At 37.6% G+C, this 13,429-nt stretch overlaps 1 protein-coding gene across 3 annotated transcripts in view; it reads right to left on the bottom strand.

Moving 5' to 3' along the window:
- tdrd1 (tudor domain containing 1) overlaps positions 1-13,429 on the bottom strand; it is a 69,993-nt gene that overhangs the window by 17,078 nt on the left and 39,486 nt on the right. For all 3 annotated transcript variants that reach the window (XM_052027595.1, XM_052027593.1, XM_052027596.1), the window contains exons 13-16: positions 9,835-9,942; positions 7,320-7,490; positions 5,491-5,739; positions 4,932-5,051 (exon numbers count right to left, since the gene is read on the bottom strand). In XM_052027595.1, coding sequence (XP_051883555.1) covers positions 4,932-5,051; positions 5,491-5,739; positions 7,320-7,490; positions 9,835-9,942 — 648 coding nt within the window. The remainder of the gene's footprint in view (positions 1-4,931; positions 5,052-5,490; positions 5,740-7,319; positions 7,491-9,834; positions 9,943-13,429) is intronic.

Genomic DNA, 13,429 nt, shown 5'->3' on the forward strand with positions numbered 1-13,429 from the left:
GCATTTGCTTTCTGATGTTTTAAGCATCAAATGCAATATACTAGAAGAGGGAAGTAAAATACTGTATTCCCTGGGCCCTTACCCCCAGGACCACAACAATAAATAATGTCTATTAAAGATTTGATCTATGCATCTCTAACCCTGGAGCTGCCTCATCAACAATTTCATCTGGTCTCTGCCCCCAAATTCAACTCTCCCCCTACATTCACATGCTGGCTCTGCTCTAATACCCCTGCCAGAATACAACAGCATCCCCAATCCCAAATCTCCATACTAAAGACTATATTCCAATGACTGTACATGAAGATCTAATTCCATCACTATTCTCCCATAATTCCCAACATGGGGAGATTATTACTGCCACCAGAGCAAAACCATGCACTACCTGACAATCCCATTGGCGGTCAGCTGGTGATTGACATCACAATACAAGCTTCAGGAATAGAGAACCAGGAAGTTACAGAACACATTGCAGTGCAAAGTCTGTAATGCAAAGTCGCTACTTTGATAAGAGTGGACAACAATTGGGCATTTGTCCCACCACATTCAAATTACTGCAGCACAATCTTTAGTGTGTACTGACATTTCTGGTGCAGACCATCTCATTTTGCAACTTTCAGGGAAATACTTTCATTCATATAATTAAACATTACAGAAAATCATAAGCTATGAACTATTAAATACAATCAATGGCATTTGTTTTCTTTGAACGTAATTAGTCATGCTATATTTCATTTCATATGTTTTTTTAAAACTCAAACTCTAATAAAACTTTCCCAACTTGAGTTAAACCAATACCCAATACACAAGTACGGAAATAATTAGTAAGTTCAATTGTTAAACAGAGATGTTCAAGAGTGAAATTTGACAAATCAACCCGAGAAATTTTAAATTTGCTCTGATGTGATACAAGGACACTCTCGAAAGAATGTTGTTTGCAAAGCCACTTAAGTTGTAGAACCAGAATTCAAATAAGCAACATTTTGCATTATTCAGGTAAAATGTGGATTCTCCCCAGTATTAGACAACCTAAACTTATGACATTCTCTGGTTCAAAACAACATTTGGCTGATTTTTGAGAACTACAGCAAATGTATGCGCTGGAGCTAAAACATAAAAGCTTAAGACTGGACAGTGTTGGGCCTTTCAGAGTGGAAAATGGATATTAGATCTTAGAGCAATACAAATTGATGAATGATTTGGTGAAATAAAAGTGAATTTGGGTGGCTACTTTTGGAACATGGGAATACATGTTTGTACTTCTATTTTAAAGTTACTTCTTAAAAACTCCTCTAGGCAGAGAGGAAACAAAACAAAGAATGGGAAACTGGGGAGAATGGTAAAACCACTCAGGAATTGTTTGCAAAACAATTAAATCCAATAATGAAGTACATCATGGAGTTAAATCAAGATAGGACATCCTCATCTGCAAATGTTCTTCTTCTCCCTCTTCCTCTCCCCCCCCCCCCCCCCCCCCCCCCCCCCCCCCCCACCAACCCCTATTATTTCTGATCATGGCAGCTGACAAAAAAATATTTCATTCAGCAAGTCAACTGAAATCACTTGCTAAAATGCTAAGCTGTGATATTTAACAGAACTGCTTTGATCACAATTCTGGGTTAAAAACCATGCCATACACAAGTTCTTTCTATTGGGAATACTTAACTTTATAACATTAACTGCTATATTTAATTCACACTGGCAATCAACCAAGTTTTTTTTAAATTAATTGGATGAAACCCTTTTTACATAAGTTTGTTTTCTATTCCTGTAAACAGTGGCAAAAATGCAAAAGTAATTACCAGTTCAATGAGCAGAAATGTTTAAATTAGAATTTTAAATAATTGGAAAAGGATTTTCTTCCTTTCCCTCAATATACTTAATCAATAAAAAATGAACAAAATTATGGCAGACAGTACACAGGCAAGATATTTAACAGGCATTGGCACAATATTCAACTAAAATGAATAAGCAAATGTATTGATCAACAGCAACACACAAAGCACTGGAACTCAGCAGGTCAGGCAGCATCTATGGAGGGAAATGGACAGTCAGTGTTTGGGTCGAGACTGTTCATCAGGACCGGAGAGAGGGGAGATAGCCAGTATAAAAATTGGAGGGAAGGGAAGGGGTGGGACAAGAGCCAGCAGCAACAGGTGGATCCACACAAATGGGGTGATAGGCAGGTGGGGGGGGGGGGGGGGGGGTAAGAGTGAGAATGATGTAATGATGCAAGAAGCTGGGTGATAGCTAGAAATGATAAAGGGCTGAAGGAAGAGGATTCTGATAGGAAGGGACAATGGACCATGGAATAAAGGGAAAGGGGTGGGGAGGGGAACCGGTGGGAGGAATGTGTGGGTAATGGGCAAGGGAGAAGACGGGGGACGGGAAAGAGATTGGGTGATAGGGGCTGGTGGGATAAGGGAAAAACAGAGGGGAGTGGTTACCAGAAGTTAGATTACCAAGGTGGAATATGAAGTGCTGTTCCTTTAATCTGTGTCTAGCCTGAGCTTGGCAGTAAAGGAGGCGGAGGCCTACTGTAAATTAATAAACAAATGGAATGGCTGTCATTACAACAAAGCAAATAAAAACTAAGCAATGGGTGCCAATAAATTAATAAAGCAATAGAACACTGCACATCTGCATATAAATAATTTATAAAGATATCAGAATATCAATTCAGTAGCAGTAGGAAGTATAAACTGAAGTAGTGAATTAACAAGTTACTTAAAATATGGAGTAATTGGATATCTTTGCCTTTCTGGTTGCCCTACTTGGAGGATCACACTGCAGATACAACCACATGTAATTAATATTAATAAAGTTGTCAATCTGTACAAGTAGTGGAGTACTACATTTCCATGTCTCAATTCAAAGACAGATTGATTATAAATTATCCATATTATTGCCAGCATGTATACACAAATGGCACTATTTTGTGAGGAATAACATTAATAACAGAAGTTTCAGAAACTCATTTATATTACATGGACAGATTTTGCAGCAGAAATAAAAGACTATCAGTACTTTCCATTATCATGAAATAAACCACAGCAAGCTCTGACATCCACATTAGTTAAATAAGGAAATCCAAAGTTGCTGCAAAATCTTTTCCTGATGCATCTGCAAATTCGCCAACACCACCACCGTTGTTTGCAGAATCATGGCCGGTGATGAGTCAGTGTACAGGAGTGAGATAGAACACCTGGTTGATTGGTGCCACACCAACCTCATGCTCAACATCAACAAAGCCAATGAATTAATCACTGACTTCAGAAAGGGGAAGTTGGGTTTTCATTGATGGGTTGGCAGTGGAGTTAGCAGCTTCAAATTCCTGGGCATTAACATTTCAGACAACCTGCCCTGGGCCCAGCACATAGATGCAATCATGAAGGCAGTGTGCCAATGCCCCTTTCTCAGAAGCTTGAGATTAGTATGTTACTAAATATTCCAAGAAACTTCTAAAGATGCACTGGAAAGTATCCCAACTGGTTGCATCATGGCCTGGTACAGCAATTCCAATGCATGCAAGAGGCTGCAGAGTATAGTGGATAGAGCCTGGTCCATCATGGACAGTGTCCTCTCCACCATTGAAAGCATTTATAGGAGATGCTGCCTCAAGGCAGTGACATCTGTAATTAAGGATCCCCATCATCTGAACCATGCCCTCTACTCACTGTTATTGTTGGGCAGAAGGCACGGAAGCTTGAAATCCAGGTTCAGTAACAGCTATTTTCAACAACGATCAGGTTTTTGAACCACCCTGCACAACCCTAATCCTACGTCAGCAATGCAACACTACGGACCACCTCTTGCACTACCATGGACTTGTTTCCTACTGTGCTTTTACACTAATGTTGTGTTTTGTATAATTCATGTTGTCTGAAACTACATGCCTGTAATGCTGATTCAAGTCTTTCATTGTACCATTACCTCAATGTACTTGTGCATTTGACAATAACGTTGTCTTGACTTCATAAGCTTGACAAGGTTGTGTCTTTGAGAGAAACAGCATAGAAAATACGAAATGGTGAAGCTATCATACCTGGCCATTAAGCATACCAGGAAAAGTTACATTTTTGTTCGTCCATTGTCATGGTTTTAAAAATTTACTTGCTCTTTATTTCTGCCTAACTACTTCTCTGGCATTGAAAATTTGTTCTATTAAATGTGGAGTCTCATTTCTTCAGATTTTAATGACCAGCGATTTAAAAAAAATAATTTATGGTGCTTCATTCTTAAGCTCCATCTTTCTTTTCTGCTTTGATTTGCAGTACATATTGAAGTGAACATGAAATAGTGTATGATTTCTGGTTTAGGCTGCACATCTCAGCGGTTTACTAAATTATTGCCTGAAGACAGTATTGCTTCCCATCATCAAGACAGCCCTAGAAACCTTGTAGATAACTTTGGGCTGAAAAGCGCCTCCAAATACTACAGATTGCAGTTACAATCACGAGTCACTGTTTTTTGCTTGTTCGTGAAAAGATGACTCAATGGAAGATCTGAAAGAGTGAGGTATCTGAAAACTACTTGCACTGTGGGAAGTTAAAATGCTGTAGACTGTAATCTAACTGTTTTGGTACTAGTTTGTTGACAAACTTATTTTCCATTGTTTGCTATCATTTGTTCAATCCAAGCTTTTTGATTTAATTGTATTATCAAATTTTAAATCCAATTATGCAAGATCAATTTGATTGATACATCTTATTTTTGTAATTTTAACATGATCACCTTTAAAAAAAAGACCAAATATAACCACAAAAAGTGGATTAAAGATTTTAAAATATAGCACTGTACTACTTTTGGCTATGTTGGAGGAGGGGGTGGAAGGATGGGATTTAGCTGGTGAAGTTTTAAAGTTGAAATTTTAACTTCAATTTATAGTATATGGAGTCAGATGTCTTGCATAGCTAGTTTTTTTTGCTTACCTTGAGTGCCAATAATATGAACATAGAAAACATCAGGACTTATTATTTCTTTCACCTTAATGGGTACCACACAGTTCAAAGGCAGCTCTACAGTCTTCCACAACTTTGCATGCATGTTTCCTTGAGTAAACCAAGTACAAAAGCATAAACAAGAAAAAGCAAATGATTAGTTCTCTCAGCTATGATTAAATTAAAAATAACCAAGACCAAGAAGGATTTCAGAATGTGTCCACTTGTATGGACTTTTAAAAATGACTTAAAATTACAACATTTTAAAAAAACAGGATATTTTCACAAGCTCTATGATAAATGATAAAGTATTAAGAGCTGACTTACCCAAACCTTCATCTACTATGCTACTTAAGCAGAACTATATGCATTCTTCAATTTTTGGATACTGACTCATCTCTAGGCTAATTAATGGATTTCTGCCTTGAACCCCAGAAAGCACAGGAAGAAATAACTGTCTTAAAATAAAATTACTCAAGATCCCACTTCATATTTGTGTGATGTAATACTAAAACCTACAGCAACTTTCAGAAATGTTAAAATAACTTACCTCTGACCAATGTTTCATTGTTTTCCAAAGTGGGAGTTACTTGTCCTTCCACTTTTTTAACAGCTAATCCTTCTGCAATTAACTGTTCATTGATATTAATAATTGGATTTGCTGTTTCATCTACAAGTTCCACAAATAAGAGGTTCTCTTTCTTTGCTAGAGTTCTAGATTTTAGACATTTATTCATCACCAGACTTTTCATCCTTATTATGGCATCCAAAGACCAAGTATCATATAAAGGCTTCACACCTATAAACAGACGGTGAAATGTTATATCATCTAAAAATTAGGTAGTATGCAATGTTGACATTGTTTTGGCCATGCAGCTGTCATCTCACTAATTCCTATAATACTAACAGGAGAAGATTCTAATAGTAGTGAGAGTTGAAAATAGAAAGAAAATTTAGCCACCTTGGCAAACATCATAATACTATCACTCATTGTCAAAACAGGGGCAGTTCCAAATTAGAATTGCAGGCTAACATGAAACATCAATTTCTAGAACAGTCTGTGTCTTATGGATACAAGGAGACAATTACAATGGAAGATCTTCACAAGCAAAATGAATCAAGTGCATGTTTGGATAGAATCAATTCATACTGAAATTAGGTGGTACTATCCCATGCTGTTTTTTTTTGAAGATCAATCTAATGATGGCATTTATTTCAACCTCATCTGCTTCTCTTCACTCAAACCACTCAATATTTTGTCTTTCCAGAAACATCTGATTGGTTCTTTGATGCAATTTTTATAATTTCCTTCAGTCTCTGGAAACAATTCCTTTACGTTTTATGCATTTTAAAAGATCCTGGCTAATTAATTTTCTTACAGACAGTTTGTATGTCCTAATATTTAAAGCCTTCACCTTAATTCAACTTAATCTAGACCTTAGTTCCTTATCTTATTTTCTGACAATGAGAATATTGTGAATCCCAGATAAATGAAAAAAAAATCAGAGGCTTACAGTTAATTGGGAAACAATGCTTTTCAGGTTTCAACATAACTGAAAAGTGAATCTTTAGACAAAGATTTTATCATTTAAAAAAAAAATCATATCTATAATAGCCCTATACTGGATAGTCGCTGCAGTTACCTTGAGCATTTGCAAATTTTGCAGTTCATTTGGGTCAGAGACTACATATGAACACAGCTCATACTAAAGAGTTTATTTGACATACGATTTGAAAGCCATGAACCATTTCTTAGTTGTGCTAAGATATCAACTAGTCGTAATAAACTGCACTAAATTGCATTTCCACAATTAAAAAATGTTAAGCAATGGAATTTTCTGGGGGAACTCAATGGGTCAAGCAACATCTGTCAGTTGGGGGGCGGGGGGCAGCCTTGAAAGGATTCTGATGCAGTGTTTTGGCCCAAAAAGTCAAACTAATCCCTCCATCCCCCAATCCTGTTCAACCCGCTGGGTTCTTCCAGCAGATTGTCTGTTCCTCCAGATTGCAGTCTCATGTCTCTAATAAAGAATGTTAAGAACTGACACGTTTTGTTATGCCCCACTTGATCAGATATGGCACTGCCAAATGGTTTTACTTCTTACTAGGAAATTAGTATCAATTATTCAATATCCTACGCGTGTACCAGATTCTGTGGGGAAAAACAACTAGTAGAGATTTTTTTCCTGAAATATCTTGCTGAAAGATTACACTAGTTGTGACAGAAATAAGATGTCATTTACATGAGCAGGCAATTTTATTTGGCTGATTGGCTAAGAAAAGATGCTAAATTACTTGGGAAAACATTGACATGAAGTAGCTGAACTATTTAGCTCAAAATTCTATACAAAGCATCCAAGTCTGAAATTGCATACTCACCTGCCAAAGCACATTTCAAAGCCTGATGTGGCAATTCCAGCAGTTCTTCTTGGATTGAACGTAGGTGGCTCAAATGGAGCTTTTCAAGATTTCCAAAATCTACATATCCCACCATAGCAATATCCTCAGGGAAGTAACCTATTACAGCAGCTCTGTACCACTGGTGATCTTCTGCAAGACAAAGAAAAAGCACTTTGATTGAGAGTAACGTGGGTAGCATTATCCCTTTTGTTTAATTTCCAAAGCATTCTTCATCAGCCAATCTCAATCTGCTTGCTACAGAGTTTTATCTTTCCCTTGAACCTATTTGCATCAGTTATTTTAATTGCATCTTTGTTGAATTTTGCAACTTTTACTCCATTTTAATGTAATATTATTCTGCTCAAGTTCACATTTTCAATTACAAAATTATGAACTGTATTCAATTATAAGCCTTACAATTTGTCCAGAAGATTACTTATCAGGGCCTTTGTTATTTTCTTCTGTTCCCTTTAGAATCTTCTATACACTGAATAAATTCAATTTACAAAATTTTCTCTTCAGAAGAATCAGTTGCCCATAGGGTACTCAATTATGATGAAGTCCTTCCAGTGGTATTATGACCTATTGGTTATGTCATTTGATTTTATTTTTCCCACCAAATTCAGATCAAAAGTCATCTTTACTGAACAAGACCAACTAATAATTGAAAAACAGATTAATAGCTCATCAGAGAAACATTTGAAAAATATCAATAACAATCCTTATATTTTTAATAAATGACTTGTATTGCCTGGATATAGTCATTACAATGTGTTATGCATGTAAAAATTGTTTAGCAAATATTAACTAAAAATTAGAAACAAACAAAGCTTGGTAGAGAAGGGTGAATGTACATTCAGATTCAAAGAATTATACAGCATGGAAACAGGCCCTTCAGCCCAATGCATCCATGCTAACCCAGATGCTTGTCTACAGTAATCCCATTTGCCTGCATTTGGCCCATCTCGCTAAACCTTTTCTAGCCATGTACCTGTCTAAATGTCTTTTAAATGCTGTAATTGTTCCTGCCTCTACTACCTCATCTGGCAGTTTGTTCTATATGCCCACCACCTTCTGTGGAAAAACTTGACCTTCAGATGTAACAATAGAAAATAGAAAGCATGTGGTGAAACACCAAGGGAAACAAGGAATGTGCAGTTAAAGTGACCAACCTTTGAAATACAATCCTCCAAAGTACAAGACAATTAAAGGCAGAGGAATGTGAAAATAAATAGGAATACAGCACAATACTAACAATTTTTTTTAAAAAGCTAAAATCAAAAGTAGTCCAGTAGATTAGGTAACCTTGCATTCACTTTTAGTACAACTTCCAAGGTCAGGCATAGCTTTAGCAACCATGCAGCTTCTAACAACCAAGGTCTAGCTACCAAGGCTATTCTGAAAGTTAGAGCAGACTTCAGGCAGCTTATACTGAAGTCACACCCATGGAAAGCCCTGATCACCTTCCAACAAAATAACCTTTCACCGTCAATAATCTTCTCTGATTAGAGACTTAAAGAGGAAGTACATTTAAATATTTAAAAATAAAAATAGAAAACAATTCAGAACTCATTGAATTTAAGCAAATTAAACAAATAAAAGATTTTTTCTCCCTCTAAACTTTAGAGAAGTTCAGTGCAAGTGAACAGGGTCACTGTTTATACACCAGCCATGGCCGTCGTAAAGCTGAGAGGCCAGAAGTGCTTCCGGCTCATTAGCTCAGTAAGATTACGAATCATTCCTCGGCACAGTGATGAGTCCAGGGTTGGAGCGAGAGGTCGAAAGCACCTGGAATACATTGACACACACACACTGCAAGGAACCATTGTTTCTCTACAAAACTGCTGGCTTACCAACTGCCCAATCTAGCTCAGTTCCCTGTAGTACAAGTCAACAATGCAGAGCACAGTAAAACAATCATGCTTTTTTTTTTAAAATACAAATAGGAACTCAGCATAGAGGATTGTCTAAATTTCTAAGCCCTAAAGGAAAATGGGTGTATATTGCTTTAGGTATCACATCAAACAGGTTATTAAATCTGCAAACAATATTCAATGCAGGTTCACTAGGATAATTTCACGAGAAACCATAGGTGGAGAGATTGGAGATTGAAAAGTATTTCTGAAGGTCATGAGGTCAGGACACAACTCAGAAGATATTATAATATAGAATGGAGAAACAATTTACTGCCAAATTTTCAAAGGATTATCAATTTTAAATGATCATAGTGGTCCAAAGTAGTAATCATATTCAGAGCTTTGATCTGGTGCATGGGGTTGGGATTGTGACTGCAGTGGGATTCACGTTGCATAAACTGATCACCGAAATTACTTTGTAGGTACCAATCCCTAATACAACTTGTTTTGCATGAACAGTATTTCCTCAAAGGGGTTCCTTCAGTTAATTTTACAATATAACACCATGAGAGGAATGAAATAAATACAAAGATTTAAGTTTGAGCCAGATGGACATGTTTTGGATTCCAACACCTTACCTGTGAACTGAGCACAGCACATCTCTCCAATTGATGGTCTATAACTTGGTACTGGAGTTAAGTTATTACAATATTCAGTCAATGCTTTTTGTAGTTTTTGAAACTCGTCTGTTAATTAAACCAAAACAAATTTAAATTTCAATGTGAAGAAATGTCATCTCAACTGATGTATATTTTCTTCATAATACTGCTTGTGTTTCCAAATGTTATCCTTACTTACCAAATATTGTTATAGCTTTATGAACAAAACTTTGCATTTCACTAATTAGGATGAAATTAATAAATTCTTAAAAATGATTCACAAGCCAAATTTTAATTATATGCCAAGTCTACAATACATCATCCACATTTTATTTTCCTTGAACAGTTTGCTCTCCATTTTTCATAAACTATTCTCTTCCTTTCCTAAGAACAAACAGCAACAACACATTATATCTTCTAAAAAAATCTTATTTTTAAATTAAAGAAAACAAAAGGGGCTCAACTGTGATGTGGTAGAGCTCCTCACCAAACATCCACACAGATAATTCTAGCATATACTGATGGATATCAAATAAAAGCTGAAACTTCTGTAGCCAACGACTGGTAATAAATCTAAAGCTTCCAGAATCAGGTTAAAAGGAAAGGATTCTCATGTATATTGTAATATACAAGCCAATAGCAGAAAAGTGATTAGAATGACATTCTAAATAAAGCCAATTCAAGCTTGCATTTTTAGATGTGATAACACTTTTGAAGCTACACATACAGATCATTCAACAGACCATCAGAAATGCCCAAATGAATCACACTGAGTAGCAGCCTACAAGTCAACATCAACCCTTCTGGTATACAACTACCAAGCAATTCAATGCTACTTTAATTCATTTGTGCCTGACTAACGGGAGTGATGTTACTTAGATCTAATTATGTGGTTGTATTCACGTTTAGTAATTTATGTTTGCTATCCTTGTTCAGTTCACTTTTTTTTAAAAAAAGACTTTCCAAATAAAAGAGTTAAAAGTTATACAGAAGGATTATGGGAAATATGTTGCAGGTTAGACATTTTCAAAGATTGTAGGTATTGATCCAGTTCTGGAAAGAGGGTCTTAGAAACATTGAGGGTGGGAAAGGGGCAGGGTTTCACAGTTGCTTCAGGGTATGGGTGAGAAAGTTGCTTTAGCTATTCTAATAATAATTTAGATTGCTCAATGCTTATTATAGGAGAATAGAAAGGCCACAAAATACATGGGGGAGTGGTGAATGTGGAGAGAAAGGATGGAAGGGAAGTTAACCAAGGACAATGGAAATATACAAAACTTGCACATCAATTAAAAGTATTCATTAATTACCAATGATCCTTTAACATTCTAAAGAACAACATAGGGGGTCCTTTCCCCAAAAAAAAACAGCAAGCATAGAGTGAGAAATAATTGAAGATTTCACCAATTTCCTCCCCCTCCCCAAGTCATATGACCCAAAAGGCCTGAGGAAAAATGTAACTGATGTAGAATGGAAAGAGATGATACTGGACATGGACAAACAAGTCAAACATGGTGATCAAGAATCTACACAAAGATTTGGGCAATTTTGCAAGTTTCAGAGTTATGGCACACAAATTTAAAATCAAAAGCCATTTCATTGCCGCTTACTAAAACCATTTTGGTGTACAGAACTGCCAATGAGTGCAGCAGTCATTACTTTTTTTTTGAAAAACCCATTAGTGACAAGGCAACCAAAATAAAAAAAACTTTTCTCTGTACCATCTCCTCAAAGGCCCACAAAGAGGAACAATTAGCAGAAATAGTGATTTGACCTGAGGTGCAGCTAAAATGGAACACTTTTAGGGAGTACTTGCATAGGGTTTTGGATAGGTTTGTTCCACTGAGGCAGGGTAAGGATGGTAGAATGAAGGAACTGTGGTTGACAAGAGACGTAGAGGATCTTGTTTAGAGGAAGAAAGCTTAACTGAGGTTTAGAAAGCATGGACCAGACAGGGCACTGGAGAGTTACCAGGTAGCCAGGAGGGAGCTTAAAAATGGACTTAGGACAGCTAGAAGAGGGCATGAGAAGGCCTTGGCTGGTAGGAATAAGGAAAACACCAGGGCGTTCTACATGTACGTGAAGAATAGGAGGATGACTAGAGCGAGGACTGATAAGGGATAAAATACGAAACATGTACCTGGAGTCAGAAGAGTAGGGGAGGTCATTAATGAATACTTTGCTGCAGTATTCACCAGAGAGCGAGAGAGAGCCCGAGAGAGACCTTGACATTTGTGAGGGTGGCATACAACAGGCTGATATGCTAGGGCATATTGACGCAAGGAAAGAGGATGTGCTGGAACTTCTGAAAAACATTAGGATAGATAAGTCACCAGGGCCAGGCAGGATATATCCAAGGTTATAACAGGAAGCGAGGGAAGAGATTGCTGCACCTTTGGCGATGATATTTGCATTCTCACTGGCCACAGGAATAGTGCCAGATGATTGGAGGGTGGCAAATGTTCCTCCAAGAAAGGGAGTAGGGATAACCCTGGGAATTACAGACCAATGAGTCTTACTTCAGTGATGGGCAAATTACTGGAGAAGATTCTTAGAGACAAAAATTATGGGCATTTGGAGAAGCATAGGCTGATTAGGGACAGTCAGCATGGCTTTGTGAGGGGCAGGTCATGCCTCACGAGACTGATTAAATTCTTTGAGGATGTGACAAAGCACATTGATGAAGGTAGAGCAATGGATGTGGCGTACATGGATTTTAGTAGGGTGTTTGGTAAGGTTCCTCATGGAAGGCTCATTCAGAAAGTCAGGAGGCATGGGACCCAGGGAAACTTGGCTGTGTGGATTCAGAATTGGCTCACCCATAGAAGACAGAGGGCAGTTGTAGATGAAACGTATTCTGCCTGGAGGTCGGTGACCAGTGGTGTTCCATAGGGATCTGTTCTGGGAGCCCTGCTCTTTGTGATTTTTATAAATGACTTGGATGAGGATGTAGAAGGGTGGGTTAACAAGTTTGCTGATGATACAAAGGTTGGTGGTGTTGTGGATAGTGTAGAAGGTTGCTGTAGATTACAACAGGACATTGATAGGATGCAGAGCTGGGTTGAGAAGTGGCAGATGGAGTTCAACCCAGAAAAGTGTAAAGTGATACACTTTGGAAGATCGAATTTGAAGGCAGAATACAAAGTTAATGGCAGGACTCTTAACAGTGTGGAGGAATGGAGGGATCTTGGCATCCACATCCATAGATCCCTCAAGGTTGCTGCGCAAGTCGATAGGGTTGTTAAGGCGGCGTATGTTGTGTTGGCATTCATTAGTCGGGGTATTGAGTTCAAGAGCCACGAGGTAATATTGCAGCTCTATAGAACTCTGGTTAGACCGGTGTTCTGGTGTTCCGTTCTGGTTACCTTGATATAGGAAGGATTGTGGAAGCTTTAGAGAAGGTGCAGAGGAGATTTACCAGGATGCTGCCTGGATTGGAGAGCATATCTTATGAGGATAGGTTGAGAGAGCTAGGGCTTCTCTCTTTGGAAAGGAGGTGACTTGATAGAGGTGTACAAGATGATAAGAGGCATAGATCAAGTGGACAGTCAGAGATTTTTTCCACAGGGTGAAA

The sequence above is a fragment of the Pristis pectinata genome, chromosome 12, assembly GCF_009764475.1.
Source record: "Pristis pectinata isolate sPriPec2 chromosome 12, sPriPec2.1.pri, whole genome shotgun sequence".
Lineage (NCBI taxonomy): Eukaryota > Metazoa > Chordata > Chondrichthyes > Rhinopristiformes > Pristidae > Pristis > Pristis pectinata.